Source organism: Emiliania huxleyi, assembly GCF_000372725.1.
Source record: "Emiliania huxleyi CCMP1516 unplaced genomic scaffold EMIHUscaffold_67, whole genome shotgun sequence".
NCBI classification, from domain to species: Eukaryota; Haptophyta; order Isochrysidales; family Noelaerhabdaceae; genus Emiliania; species Emiliania huxleyi.
In genome coordinates this window covers 159,712-172,983 of record NW_005196981.1, presented here as the reverse complement: position 1 = coordinate 172,983, position 13,272 = coordinate 159,712, and the positions used below count along the sequence as shown (strand labels likewise).

The window sequence follows — 13,272 nt, the reverse complement described above, 5'->3', positions numbered from 1 at the left end:
AAGACAAAATATCAAGACCGAGAGAAGACGACGACTCGAGGGCGCGACATTGAGAATAGAATCCCGCAAAAAGAAATCCCGGCACACTGACGCCGGAGCGGTGAGCCGGCGCGGTGAGCCTCCCTCCATGGCCTCCCACCGCATCGGCGCCCGCCTGTCTGGCCTCTCGCCAGAGCAGCTCGTCGCCTTCATCGACGAGCAGGCGCCCCTCTGGAGCGCCGCCGCAATCCGCGTGGCGGAGGAGCACGCCGCTCGGCTCGTGGAGCAGCCCGAGTGGGTGCTCTCCGAGGTCCTCCTCTCGCCGGACCTCGCCCCGCACATCCTCGCCCAGCTGCCGATCAAGGCGCACGCCGCCAAGGGGACGTGCCGCGCGTGGCGCCGCGGCTGGAAGGAGACGCTGAAGAAGCGCGCGAGGGCGCGCCTGGTCGTGATCGGCGGCCGCGATGAGGACGACAATAACCTCGTCTCGATGGAGCGGTACGACCCGTCAACGAATGAGTGGGAGGAGGAGGCTGTGGCGCCGATGCTGACGACACGCGAGAATGTCGGCATGGCGGTGCTCGATGGCAAGCTGTACTCGGTGGGCGGCCAGAGTGAGGAGGACGGCGCAACTTCCAACTCGGTGGAGCGGTACGACCTGGCTACGAAAGCATGGGAGGCGGTGGCTCCGATGGCGACGCCACGCGAGAATCACGGCGTGGCAGTGCTCGACGGCAAGGTCTATGCTGTTGGCGGGCTCATCCACGGCGTCGGCCTCCTCAGCTCGGTGGAGCGCTACGATCCCGCCACGAACGCGTGGGAGGCGGTGGCGCCGATGGCGACGGCTCGGCAGACTCACGCCGTGGCGGTGCTCGGCGGCAAGCTGTACGCTGTGGGCGGATTCGCTGGCGACCGCCTCGGCTCGGTCGAGCGGTACGACCCGGCGGCGAACGCATGGGAGGCGGTGGCGCCGGTGGCGGAGTTGCGGGACGAGCTCGCAATTGCGGTGCTCGACGGCAAGCTGTACGCCGTGGGAGGCCTCAACAACGACGGCGGGCTCAGCTCGGTCGAGCGGTACGACCCTGCGCTGGATGCGTGGGAGGCGGTGGCGCCGATGGCGACGGCTCGGTGTCGTCACGCCGTGGCGGTGCTGGACGGCAAGCTGTATGCGGTGGGCGGGTACAACTTTGAGAACGAGGAGGGCGGAGGTATCGGCTGCCTGGTGGAGCGTTATGACCCGGCGTTGGAGGTATGGGAGGCGGTGGCGCCGATGGGGAGGGCACGGCTCTCTCCGGGCGTCTCCTTGCTGTAGCCGACGGGGCATGGAGTGCAAGGTCAGGGCAGAGCGAGCGCGAGAAAGAAACAAAAGGGACGAGCTGTTTTTCTAGGACTTGCTTTTTTCTTTTTATGGACAGCGTTTATTCAAAACCTCGCAGTCATTAACCCTCACATCCAGGGCCGGGGAGCTAAGAAGCGCACCCAGCGGGCCGGATGATCGATATCGGGTTACGGGCTAGAGAGCCCTCTAGCCCTGGGGGGGTGCGCCGTGCGCGTTCGCAGCGGGAAAGGGGGCCGTATCTAAAAAGTAAACACGGGTCTCCGAGGGTTAGCTCCGCGCTCCAGGTTTCCCCTAGCAGCAGACCGCCCCCTCTACTCGGAGCTATAATATGGACACCAGACACGAACACGACACACATTCTCAGACGACATCACCGCTCAGGGCCCCCTTCTCGCGGGGTCCTCGTCTTCCACTCCGGGGGGGGGGTCCACCCTCTCCCCCGGGCTCACCCTCCTGTTCGCTCTCCGATGGTTGTCCGACGGGCGCGGGGCCCGACCTCCCCTCCTAGCCTTTTTTGGCTGGCCCCGCCGCCGTCTCGTCCTCTCTGCCTGATTCCGTTGACCCTGCCGACGGCGATCCCGTGCCCGACTCCCCGGGCGAGGACGGCGGCATTGGATCATGTCGCTTCCCCTCCCAGGGGGGTCGGGCCGGCTCTCCTTGGTCGACGAATCGCGCCCGCGGCATGGCGATTTTCTTTCTTTGGAGTTGTGTGACTGGTCTGCTCCTGTGGTGGGGGCGACGGCTTCTGAAGAAGCCGTCGGCCGCGCCTTGTCTGTCGCGTGCATCTCCTGAATCGCGACCGCGGTGCACTTGTGGAGCACTTGGAGTGCAGTCATCAGCCGCACGCCCAGGACCGGGGAAGAAAGCGCACCCAGTTGGCCAGACGATTGGGATCGGGCTACGCCTACGGGCAAGAGAGCCCTGACCCCTAGGGGGGGTGCGCGTTCGCAGGGCCATAACACGAACAACAAACGGGAGCTAAAAAAGCGCGCGTATCCCGTCGTCACGCTCGACTCCGGTCTCCGCGGCGCTCCAGGGCCGGACAGCGGTCGAATCTGGCGATTCGGCTCCAATCGCTGGCTGCTCCGGACCGGTCCCGATGGTGTGGGCACCGCGATTGGCGCGCGGCGCGCTCATGCGGGCCGTGCATCGGTGGCGCTGTGGCGGCGTTTCTTTCTTTCTATAACGACTGGCGCCCGCTCGCACTGCGAAGCCTTCTTTTGCCGAGGCCCCGCCTTCCGCGGCACAATTTCTTCTTTTCGTCTCTCTGAACGACCCTGGCGCCTGCTTGTCGCTGCCAAGGCTTGTCGTGCCTCGTGTCCCCACCATGCCAACACCTGACCACCCACATTTAGTCTGGTCGCTCCGCTAGGCGTGACCGGACCGCCGTCATCGGAGCCTCTGGGCGTGCTCGCGCCCGCCATGGCGCGCCGCAGAGATTGCGCACAGAGGGGCCGTGTTGAGGGCGGCGATGCGACAGCCCCTTGCATCCCCGCGCGGTCTCCCGCCGCGTTTGCGTGCAGCGCGCGCGCATCGGTCAGAGGAGCTGACACCGTTCGCGCCGCCGCGCGCGGTCAAGGAGCTGACACCTTTCGCGCCCCCGGGCCGCCGCGCGCAGGAGAAGTACCAAAAGATTGAGAAGATTGGGGAGGGGACGTACGGCGTCGTGTACAAGGCGCGGGACCGGCAGTCCGGCGAGTTGGCCGCTCTCAAGAAGATCCGGCTCGAGGCTGAGGACGAGGGGATCCCCTCGACGGCGATCCGAGAGATCTCCATCCTGAAGGAGCTGCAGCACCCAAACATTGTGCGGCTGCACGACGTGATCCACACCGAGAAGAAGCTCACCCTCGTGTTCGAGTACCTCGACCAGGATCTCAAAAAGTACCTCGACTCGTGCCCCGACGGCGCGGACTCGCGCATGATCAAGTGCGCCGCACTCTCCACCCCATCCCCCCCTTTCGGAGCAGCCGCCGCGGCGGGAGCTGCGAGCCGGGCCTCGACGGCGCCGCCCCCCCGGCTGCGCGCGGCACAGGCGTGCGCTGCTGCAGCTGCTGCGTGGCGTGGCCTTCTGCCACGACCGGCGCGTCCTTCACCGCGACCTCAAGCCGCAAAACCTGCTCATCAACAAGCAGGGCGAGCTCAAGCTCGCAGACTTTGGGCTGGCCAGGCGCCGCCGCCACGGCCATGGCCTCGCCCGGCGACGCGCACATGCGCGCCCCCGCGCGCGATCCAGCCAACCGCGCGGCGCGCACCCGCCGGAAAAGCGAGTGCCGACCCCCCCCCCCCCCCCGCCGCCGCCTCCTCTACCGCCCCTCGCAGGGCGTTTGCCATCCCCGTGCGCTCCTACACGCACGAGGTGGTGACGCTGTGGTACCGCGCGCCGGACGTGCTCATGGGCTCCCGGAAGTACTCGACGCCGGTGGACATCTGGTCGGTCGGCTGCATCTTTGGCGAGATGGCCTCCGGGCGGCCCATGTTCCCTGGCTGCTCGGAGCACGACCAGGTGATGCGCATCTTCAAGGTGCTCGGCACACCGACTGAGGAGACGTGGCCGTCGATGATCGACCTGCCAGAGTACAAGTCGGACTGGCCAAAGTTCGAGGCCGTGCCGCTCAGCACCGTCGCGCCGAACCTCGACGCGCTAGGCCTGGACCTGCTCTCGCGCATGCTGCGGTACGAGCCGAGCCGCCGCGTCTCCGCAAAGGAGGCGCTCGAGCACGCCTACTTTGAGGGGGTGGCGGAGGAGATGCAAAAAGAGATGAACTCTCCTGCCGCGGCGCCGTAACGCAGGAGTGCACGAGACACCGGTGGAGAGAATGAGAGATGTCATCGATTTTTCGTTTACGTTTTTGTACGCGCGTCTCGTCGGTCTATTCCTCTATACACTCAAAAGTATAATAATTAGTAATCAACTCATTTGAACTTTTGTGTCTCGCTCGGGCCCGTCTTCCGTTACGCTTACGGCGCGTTAGCCGCGCTCTCGCGGAGAGGCGCAGCCGCAGGGGCGGCGTCGCGCGCCCGGGGCAGCCCTAACGCCCCATGTAACGCCCTAACCGTTTGCCGCTACGATAACACCGAAATCGGATGATACAAGCGCGCAACACCGCAAGCGCAAGGGCAAGCCGCAACGTGTGTAAGCTGCAACGATACAGATTAACAGTTGTATTTCTAAATTTTTGCAAATATTGTGTATTGACTAATTTTGTGTCTCATGGCCATGCGGTTTCACGTTTCAGAGCACTTGCCACTTCATCATATGGACAATGGACGCGACCGACCTGGCAGAGTTGACCTGCGCCGACCATCACCCCCGCCCCCGCACCCTCGGCTCGCGCGTGTGAGTGTGGCGCTCCCGCCTAGGCCCTGCTCGGGTGAGTCGCCCGGGGCGAGCGCTATAGTCCTCGCGAGCGTTTTCCCTCGGTCTGTTAAACCTGAGGTCGTGGCCGTCTCGAAATCTCAGCCCCCCACCGCACTGGGAGAGGTCGGGCTCCGGCAAACGCTCTTGGGGACGGCAAGAGTTTTTTTGATCAGTCCATGCCTGCTTGGCGGCGAAAGTCGGCAAGCTCCGCCTCCACCGCCTGGGAGAGCGCGCCCTCCGCGCCCTCGCTGAGCGCCAGCTTGAGCTCCTGGTTGGAGGCAAACGCGGCACGCAGCGCGTCGTCGCGGTCCACAGCGGCGTCCGCCTGGGTGTACCCGTCCGCATTGACGTGCAGCGACTCGGCCGCCGCCGCGTCCGCCTCGGCAGTGGTTGGCCGCGCGGCGGCCGCGCGCGCGATGCCCGCGCGCTGCTCGCTCATCCACTCAGGCTCTTCCGACGCCGGCGGCGCGAAAGCGACCTGCGACACGCCGTTCGCTCGGGCGCCGACGCCATTCGCGGGGGCAGCGGCGCCGTTTGCAACCACGCCATTGGCCGGCGCACTGACGCCGTTGGCCGGTGCAGCGACGCCGTTCGCTGGGGCGCTCACGCCGTCGGACGGGGCGACGACTCCGTTCGCGGGAGTGCCGAGCTCGTCCACCATGCGCTGAAGCTTGCTCGCTCTTGCCTCGAGAGCAGGCGCGCTCGCCGCCGCCGCCGCCGCCCCCTCTGCCGATGCCTCTGGCACGGGCGGTGGTAGGACCGTGTCGCCGTAGCCCTGCAGAAGCTCGGGGGGCGGGCACCCGAAGCGAAGCGGAGTCTTTGACCCGTCCTCCTCGATCTTCCACAGGCGGATCTCGTCGGCGTCGGATTGCGCAGGCACGCTCGCCGCCGGCGCCTCTGCCGCTGCCGCCGCCTCTGGCACGGGCGGTGGTAGGACCGTGTCGCCGTAGCCCTGCAGAAGCTCGGGGGGCGGGCACCCGAAGCGAAGCGGCGTCTTCGTGCCGTCCTCCTCGATCTTCCACAGGCGGATCTCGTCGGCGTCCGCCTGTGCTGGCTCGGCAGAAGCAGGCTGCTGCTCGCCGCCCTCGTACCTTGCGAGCGGGTCTTGGACCGAACCCTCCTGCATCAGCGCGCGAAAGTCGCGGTTCGCCGCCATCGCCATGTCGATGGTCGGGCCGACGTCGGAGCTCTCCCCCGTCCAAAAGGCGAAGCCGGCGTGCTCCTCCTTTGCGGCTCCGGCCGCGGCCGACGGCGCCGGCGCGGCTCGCGCCGCCTGCGGTGGAGGACCCTGCAGCGGCGGCGGTGGCGGCGGCGGTGGCGGCGGCGGTGGCGGCGGCGGTGGCGGCGGCGGCACCTGCAGCGGCGGCGGCGGCGGCGGCGGCGCCGTGCTTGGCGTGGGGACGACTGACTGCGCCACCACCGGCTCCCCGATCTCGTGCACGAGGTCACGGAACGCCCGATTGGCGGCGAGAGCGCGGCTCATGCTCTCCTCGCGCTGCGCACTGTCCGCTACCACGGCTGCCGTCGCCGCCGCCTCCTCGGGCGAGCGCGGGGTGAGGTTCCACCACTCGTCAGTCGCCTCCCCGCCGGGGACCGCCCCGCCCGCGCTGCCGCCCGGCGACCCGACGGGCGCGGTCAGGTCAGGCGCCGCCGCGCCGGCGGCTGGCGGCGGCGGTGCCCGCCCGAAGAGGCGGCGCGGCACGGCGGCGACGCGCTGCAGCAGGTTGGGGTGGCGGCCGGCGGGGGCGGAGGCGGAGGAGGTGGCGGGGGCGGGAGGGGCGGCCGGGCTCGGCTGGACGCGGCTGAAGCGCTCCACTTCGAAGTGGGCGAGGAGGGCGGCGTCTTGCTCGGTGAGGGCGCCCTCGATGCCGTCGGCGACCAGCTTTGCGCAGAGCGGCGAGAGGAGGATGCCGTTGCGGTGGTAGCCGGCGGCGACGTGCAGGTTCAAGGCGGAGGAGGCGCGGCCGAGGAGGGGCATGCGGTCCGGCGTGGTGGGGCGCAGCCCGGCCCACACCTCGTCAAGCGTGTAGTCTGCCAGCACGGGCGCCGCGGCGACCGCCTTGTCGAGCAGCTGCGCCACGCCGCCGGCGGTGGCCCTGCGGTCGTAGCCGGCGCCGGGCTCCTCGGTCGCGCCAACCACCACGGCGCCGTCGCGCCGCGGGATAAGGTAGACCCCGTCGCCGAAGAGCGTGCGCTGCAGCCCGCCCGCCTCGCGCTGCGCGTGCCCGGGCGGCGGCCGCAGCCGCAGCATCTGCCCCTTGATCGGGAACGAGGCGAGCGGCAGCAGCTCGCGCGCCCACGCGCCGCACGCGAGCACGACGGCGTCCGCGCGCAGCTCGGCGCCGTCGCTCGTGATGACCGCCGCCGCCGCCCCGCCGCTCCCGCCCGCCGCGCCTCCCGCCGCCGCCTCCACGTCCAAATTGAGTGAGCAGGCCGAGACGCCCTCCAGCACGCGCACGCCCAGCGCTCCGCACGAGGTGAGCAGCGCGTCGTGCAGCGCGCGAGGGTCGACCGACGCCTCCCGCTCGAAAAGCCAGCCGCCGACGGCCGCCTCCGACACCGCCGGCTCCAGCGCACGCAGCGCCTCGGGCCCCAGCCACGTCGCCGGCCCGCCGGCCGCCGGAGGGCGCCACCGCTGCACGGCGTCGCCCTCGAAGGCGGGCGCGAGGAAGCCGCCGCGCGAGCAGAGGTTGGCGTCGACGCCGGAGAGCCGCTCGACGCGCTGCAGCCAGGGCGGAAAGTGCGAGCGCGCGCGCACGCACAGGTCGAGCAGCGGCCCCTCCTCCAGCCGCTCCGCCTGCGGCGCCAGCATGCCGCCAGCGGCGCGGGTGGCGCCCTCGGAGGTGTCGCGCGAGAGGACCGAGACGGACCAGCCGCGGCCGGCCAGCTCGAGGGCGCAGCTCAGGCCCGAGGCGCCCCCGCCGACCACGAGAGCGGACCGGCGCCCTCCGGCAGCGCCCGCCGCCGCCGCCGCCACCGCCGCGGCCGTCGCCGGACCGGCGCAGCGCACGCAGCTGCGAGTCGCGCCGCCAAGGGCGCGACGCGCGGCGGAGCGCGTCGGCGAGAGGAGGCCGAGCGCGGTGGAGGAGAGGGACAAGAGTAAGACTAAGAACAGCATCGGGAGGCCTCGATCGCGGCTGCCGCCGAGAAGAAGAAAAACTCTTTCTCGGCGTCAGAGACTATGCAAACTTCCCGTGATGACGGTTAACGACGTACATGTAGTTCTAGGTAGGTTTGTTGTTAGCAGATCAAGGCACAGAGCTACACACACACACACACACACACACACACACACACAAATCACACAGCGGGAAGCGGCGAGTCGCAATTCCAGGAGTCGTTGTGGCGGGCCACCCTGTCCAGAGAGCGCACAGGTGCCAATCTGGGGTCGTTCGATGTAGTAATGCGTCGTGACAGCGGCTAACGGTCGTGACAGCTACTCTCGCGCAGCTCTTGAGCACTTGACTCTTGAGCACTGGATAGGGTCGGTTCCGCATGGTACGGACGGGACCCCTCGATCGTCTCGCCCACCCTCACTGGTGTGTTCATCGGGGGGGGTCATAACAAACACGGTACAGGATCAGCAGCTACTATGTATGTATGTAGGAAGGTGAAGAGCAGCCAGGCTCGGACTGGACACCAACGCGGTATGGGTGGACGCTGGACAGATGATGACGGCACGCACGAGCGACACACAGACACAAACAGGCTCACAAGACACACAGCCAGCGGGCTGCCACACACACCCTGAGTAGGCGTACACATAACTCAAGGCCACATCCTCCCTGTCGCCCCCCCCCAGCACTCCAAGGTGCCAAGAGAACAAACAAGGGCACAACAAACAACAGACGACAGGAAGTAGCTACTGCGAACGACAGCTGGCGACAGCGAAAAAGGTCAGCAGGCGCGACAGGTCACAGCTGGCGTCAGCTGGCGACAGACAGCTGGCGACAGACAGCTGGCGACAGCTGGCGACAGCTGGCGACAGGTCAGCTGGTGACAGGAGCTGGTAGCGAGTCAGAAACAAAAGTCAGATAAAGAAGTCCCGGCCCTAAAGCCGTCACCTTTTTTTCTCATCCCCCCAAAGTGTCTTGGCCTGTCCAAGGGTACGTTTCCGGCAACCCAGAGGGAAACCAGAGGGTCCCCAGCACTTTGCGTTTCCAGAAGTTTCCAGGGAAACCAGAGGGTGTTTGGAGCTCCATTCCGTATCTCTCGAGTTTCCCTCGAGAAACTCGCGAGTTTCCCTGTACCCTGAGTCTGAGAGCTGGTGTGGGGCAAAATCTGGGGCAAAATTTAGGAAATCGGCAAACTACCGGGTATTTTTCTAGGTATACCAGGGGGTTTTCCAGGTACCCGCAAAATACCGCGGTATTTTGCCGATTTGGCAGATTTGGGGCCCAAACCAGCCTCAGTGCTCAGTACAGACTCGGCTCAGAGCCCGGGAAACTAGAGGGTGCTCTAGGGAAACTAGCAGGAAACACGGAAAGGAAACCAGGTAGGGTGCGAGAGGAAACCCTTGTACAGGCCAAAAAGTGTCACCTGTTTCCGAATAGCTCTGCACGTTCTCGCAGAGTTTCGCTGGCTGGCTTCGGTGTACTCGCACGTAGCTTTTCTTCTCTGCGGTGAGCCGGTGTGTGTGCCAGTCCGCGCCAGTCCGCGCCCTTGACGCTTGATTGAGCCTTGTCGTGCCAGTGTGCTAAAAGAAAGAAAGAAAACAGACAACCCGAGGGAGGGATGGGAGGACGGCACGCCGCCACCACACAGGGATTTTAAGGAGAGGAGTGTGGTGCTAGCCGTCGCCCACCCTAAGCCTAACCCTTGCGCCTTGGTCGTCTGCCTCTTTCTATCTCCCTTCGCAGTCCCTCGCCGATTCTCGCTGCAACCTTCATGCCACCTCGCGGTCGTCCCACTCTCGTCGTTCTCTCTCGTGCCAGTGTGCTAAAGAAACAAAACAGACAACGTGCCAGTGTGCTGTGAGAAAGGACCTTAAGAATTCTTCTCATCACGTCGAGATATCAGCCTGGCACTCAGCCGCGATCGCTCCGCGCCGCTCGCGCCATTCACCCGACGACGACAACGCCTACCAATGCGCCACCGACGCCCTCTCTTTGCGCTGCTGCTGCTTCCACTGGCCGCCTCGCTGTTCGCCGGCCTCGCGTCGCGGCAGGCTGTCCTGCGGCCGCCGCCGGCGGTGCTGCTCCGCGCCAGCCCTGTGCGTGCCTCGTTCAGCATCGATTTCTCCGCGATCCAGGGGGACGAGGAGGAGGACGAGGAGGAGGACGCGGCGACGGTCGCCGCGCAGCGCGAGGCCAGCATGCAAAAGGCGCGGGCGGAGCTGCCGACGGTTGCAAACATGACGGTCGCCGACCTCAAGACTGAGCTGCGCGTGCTCGGGCTGAGGGTGACGGGCCGCAAGGCGGAGCTCGTCGAGCGGCTCGAGCAGACGCGGCGCAAGATGGCCGCCGGCCTCCCGCCCATCGAGACCGAGGCGCGTCGCCCTCGCCGCCTGCGCAGCTGCCGGAAGTCGGCTCGTGAGGTCGGTCCTCCGTGCGGCGTCCGCCCCTCGCGCAGGTGCACCGCGATGTGGAGCCCCTGTGGTACATGCTGCAGACGGCCAACGGCTTCGAGCGCACCGTCGAGCGCTCTCTCTCCCAGGCGGACTCGCACGCCTCCGCCTCCCTCTGCCGCCCTCCTCCGACCCCCCGCCTCTCCTCCGCAGGCGATCGAGGTGCAGCGGCTGCAGGAGGACATCGACCGGATCTTCGTGCCGATCGCGGACGGGGAGACCTCGGTGCGCGACGCGTCCGTGATGCCCTCGTACATCCTCGTCCACATGCGGATGACGCGCGCGCTGCACACCTTCATCACCGGAATGCAATACGTGGTCAACTTCGTCGGGGCGGACCACGGCGGCAGGTCCCGCTCTGGGCAGCTCGACGGCTCGCGCGGCTTCGTCTGGCCCCGCCCGCTCACCGACGACCAGTTCCAGTCCATCGTCACCCTCACAAAGGAAGCCCCTCCCTCGCCCCGCCCCTCCCCCTCGCCCCGCCCCTCCCCCTCGCCCCGCCCCTCCCTGCAGCCCCGCCCCGCCCCGCCCCCCGCCCCCCAGCCCGAGCGCCCGCCCCAATCACGCGCAGGAGGCGGCGCGCGCCTCGGGAGCGGGCGGCGAGGGCGAGGAGGCGCCTCCCTCGCTGGCACCCGGCGCGCGCGTGCTCGTCAGCTCGGGGCCTTTCAAGGGCCTCGAGGGCACCGTGACAGAGGTTGGCACGGAGGGACTCGCCACCGTCCTCCTCACCGTCATGGGGCGCCAGACGGCGGTGAGCTTGCCAGAGCGCTCGTGCCAGCCGGCAGGCGAGGCCGCTGCCGCGGCCGGGCTGGAGGAGGCCGCTGTGTCGGCGCCGGTGGAGGCGTGGGACCCTTGAGTGTGAGAGCGTGCGGACGCCGGTCGCCGGACGGGAGGAGCTGGAACAATAACAAGCCTATTTCTTTCGAAGCTAGAGCCGGGTGTACACCCGGAGGGTAAACTAATGACAGCGTCATGTGGCACATGGGCGCACACCTCGTATACGTATTAGCTAATACACACACATGACATGGGTCATGGCACGAGATAGGCAAGCGACGATCGGACGAGAGACGCCATGCGGCACGGCCACACACGGACCGGTCGTAAAGCGCGGCGCCGCGCACGCCGCCGTGCGCGGCTGCTCCCGCGCTCCCGGCGGCTCATGTCCAGTCCTGCGGGGCGCCTCTACACGCGCCAGCGCACAGAACTCCTCCTCCCATACACGCAGAGACACAGCATGTGGCAGACGAATGACAGCAGAATTCGCAAGCACCGTGTCCAAGCGGAGGCGGCTAAGCGAGAAACCCCAAGTCATGGCCGTTGGTCTGTGTCGCGGGCGGGGCGGCGCGGACTCAAGGCCAGAGGCGCGGGGGTTGAGCGTCGGGCGGGGGAGCGGCGGCGCCTTTGCCAGCTTGACGAGCGAGGTTCGTAGGGTCTTTGGAGTCTCTTTGATGAATTCCTCAAAATCGATGACGAGGTCGTCGTTCTCGTCGGCGCGCGAAAAGATCTTGTCGAGCTGCTTGTCCTCGATGAAGGTGAAACCGAGCGCGTGCAGCGCGTCGCGGACCTCCCGCCGGTCGAGCGTGCCGTTGCCGTCCTTGTCCGCCGCCTCAAACATCTGCCGGAGCACGAGCTGGCCAAACCGGCTCTCGGAGGTATCGACAAAGGCGCCGATCACCTTGCTGTGCTTGACAATCACGTCGGCTCGCAGCGCATTCAGCTCCTTCTCGCCCATCACGCGCTTCGCACCAACGACCAGTGGCGCAAACAGACCCGTCGGGGCAGGCCGCCGCGCCTTCTTCTGCTCCTCGGCGTCGTACTGCTTGTGGCTCTGGACGCCCAGGTCCATGCAAAATGTGCGGCCGTCCGGGAGCACCACCGGCTCGATCACGGGCGGCGCGCCCACCCAGCAGCCCTGCTCGTTGCAATAGTACGTCTCCTCGGGCGGCAGCGGGCATGAGCCGTCAGCGGCAACTGGCACGTAGCCCTCCGGGGGTGCCTCCACAGCGTCAGCATCCATCGCGAGCAAGCGGCCGCGGCCGGCGGCGGCGCGTGGAGCGGCAAAGGGACGTGATGGCGCCGTGAACTGGAGCGTGGCGCAGGTCGCGAGAAGCATGAACACCGACATATATGTGGAGCGCGACGCCGCCGAGGTCACGGTGGCTCACACCGACCTCGCTATAAGAGGGTGGGGCTGAGAGGGTTGATTCGCAGCAATGGCCCGTGAAAAAGAATTTTTCCACGTCCCTTGCATCGTCCACCGTAAATCTAAAATCCCTTGCACGCCCACACCACACACGACGAGCAAGAAGCAGCATACACCCGACACCCTTTTCGCCCTTGCGCTTCACCCGATCAATCACCCTTAATCCCTTATGCTACATGCTTGTCTTGACTGGCAAGCATCCAGGGTGCCGGGTTGCGTGAGTGCGAGTAGAAGAGCAACTGGCACGCGCGGGCCAGGGGGGGGGGGGGGGGGGGGTTGCATGGACGACTGACACTTGAGGCAGAAGGCCGAGCGGTGGCGCTGCAAGTGCGCGACCATAGACATCTGGGAACTGACAGGCGCGGCACCGGCAGCCGCGCCAGGGTCTATTTTGCTTTTCCGGTTTTACATACATTAACACACACCCTCGGTTTCAGCTCAATATCGACGCGTATCAAAGTTCGAATGGCGTTCGTCTACCCCACAGTTGTCAGTGTAGTGCGCTTACGCCGCCCGCGGACCCCCCCGCAGCAAAAAAAACGATCCCACAAATATACGGAGGAGGCTGCGCTGCGCAAGCACGGGCGGGAGGGGTTTCTCCTGCGGAGTCGTGCGTGCGCAGGGCTCCTCTTTGCTTTCTTCTACTCCCTACTTTCATCTCGTTCCCGTCCTACCAGAGAAATATACGATCTGTGTGTTTTGCTGTTCCTTTTTACCCATCTCCTAGTAGAGGTGTCCGTTTTATTTATTTGATCTGACCCTCGCAGCGCGCAGGTGTTCGCGGCGACGAGAGGGCGCGCCGGCTCTCGTCAGTCTCGATGGAA

General features: G+C 66.6%; 4 protein-coding genes across 4 annotated transcripts; 2 read left to right on the top strand and 2 right to left on the bottom strand.

Annotated features, from left to right (window-relative positions):
- The first annotated feature begins 2,585 nt into the window (after positions 1 to 2,585).
- On the top strand, positions 2,586 to 4,226 carry CDKA (cdc2-like protein serine/threonine kinase). The gene is made up of 5 exons (XM_005762576.1): positions 2,586 to 2,620; positions 2,691 to 2,743; positions 2,937 to 3,244; positions 3,351 to 3,485; positions 3,638 to 4,226. Exons 2-5 carry the CDS (start codon positions 2,741 to 2,743, stop codon positions 4,101 to 4,103), a joined length of 912 nt encoding a protein of 303 aa, XP_005762633.1. The 5' UTR covers positions 2,586 to 2,620; positions 2,691 to 2,740; the 3' UTR covers positions 4,104 to 4,226.
- Positions 4,227 to 6,540: 2,314 nt separating this feature from the next.
- Positions 6,541 to 7,620, bottom strand: EMIHUDRAFT_53832 (hypothetical protein; the record flags this gene model as incomplete). Its single annotated transcript, XM_005762575.1, has 1 exon — positions 6,541 to 7,620. A coding segment is annotated over one exon (1,080 nt), but the record flags the coding sequence as incomplete, so codon positions are not given.
- A 2,105-nt stretch (positions 7,621 to 9,725) lies between these two features.
- EMIHUDRAFT_358258 (hypothetical protein) lies at positions 9,726 to 11,153 on the top strand (the record flags this gene model as incomplete). Its single annotated transcript, XM_005762574.1, has 3 exons — positions 9,726 to 10,331; positions 10,396 to 10,686; positions 10,814 to 11,153. Coding segments are annotated over 3 exons (621 nt in total), but the record flags the coding sequence as incomplete, so codon positions are not given.
- On the bottom strand, positions 11,144 to 12,091 carry EMIHUDRAFT_422325 (hypothetical protein; the record flags this gene model as incomplete). Its single annotated transcript, XM_005762573.1, has 2 exons — positions 11,144 to 11,567; positions 11,660 to 12,091. The coding sequence occupies 2 exons, from the start codon at positions 12,089 to 12,091 to the stop codon at positions 11,535 to 11,537; spliced, it is 465 nt and encodes a 154-aa protein (XP_005762630.1). The 3' UTR covers positions 11,144 to 11,534.
- Positions 12,092 to 13,272: the final 1,181 nt, after the last annotated feature.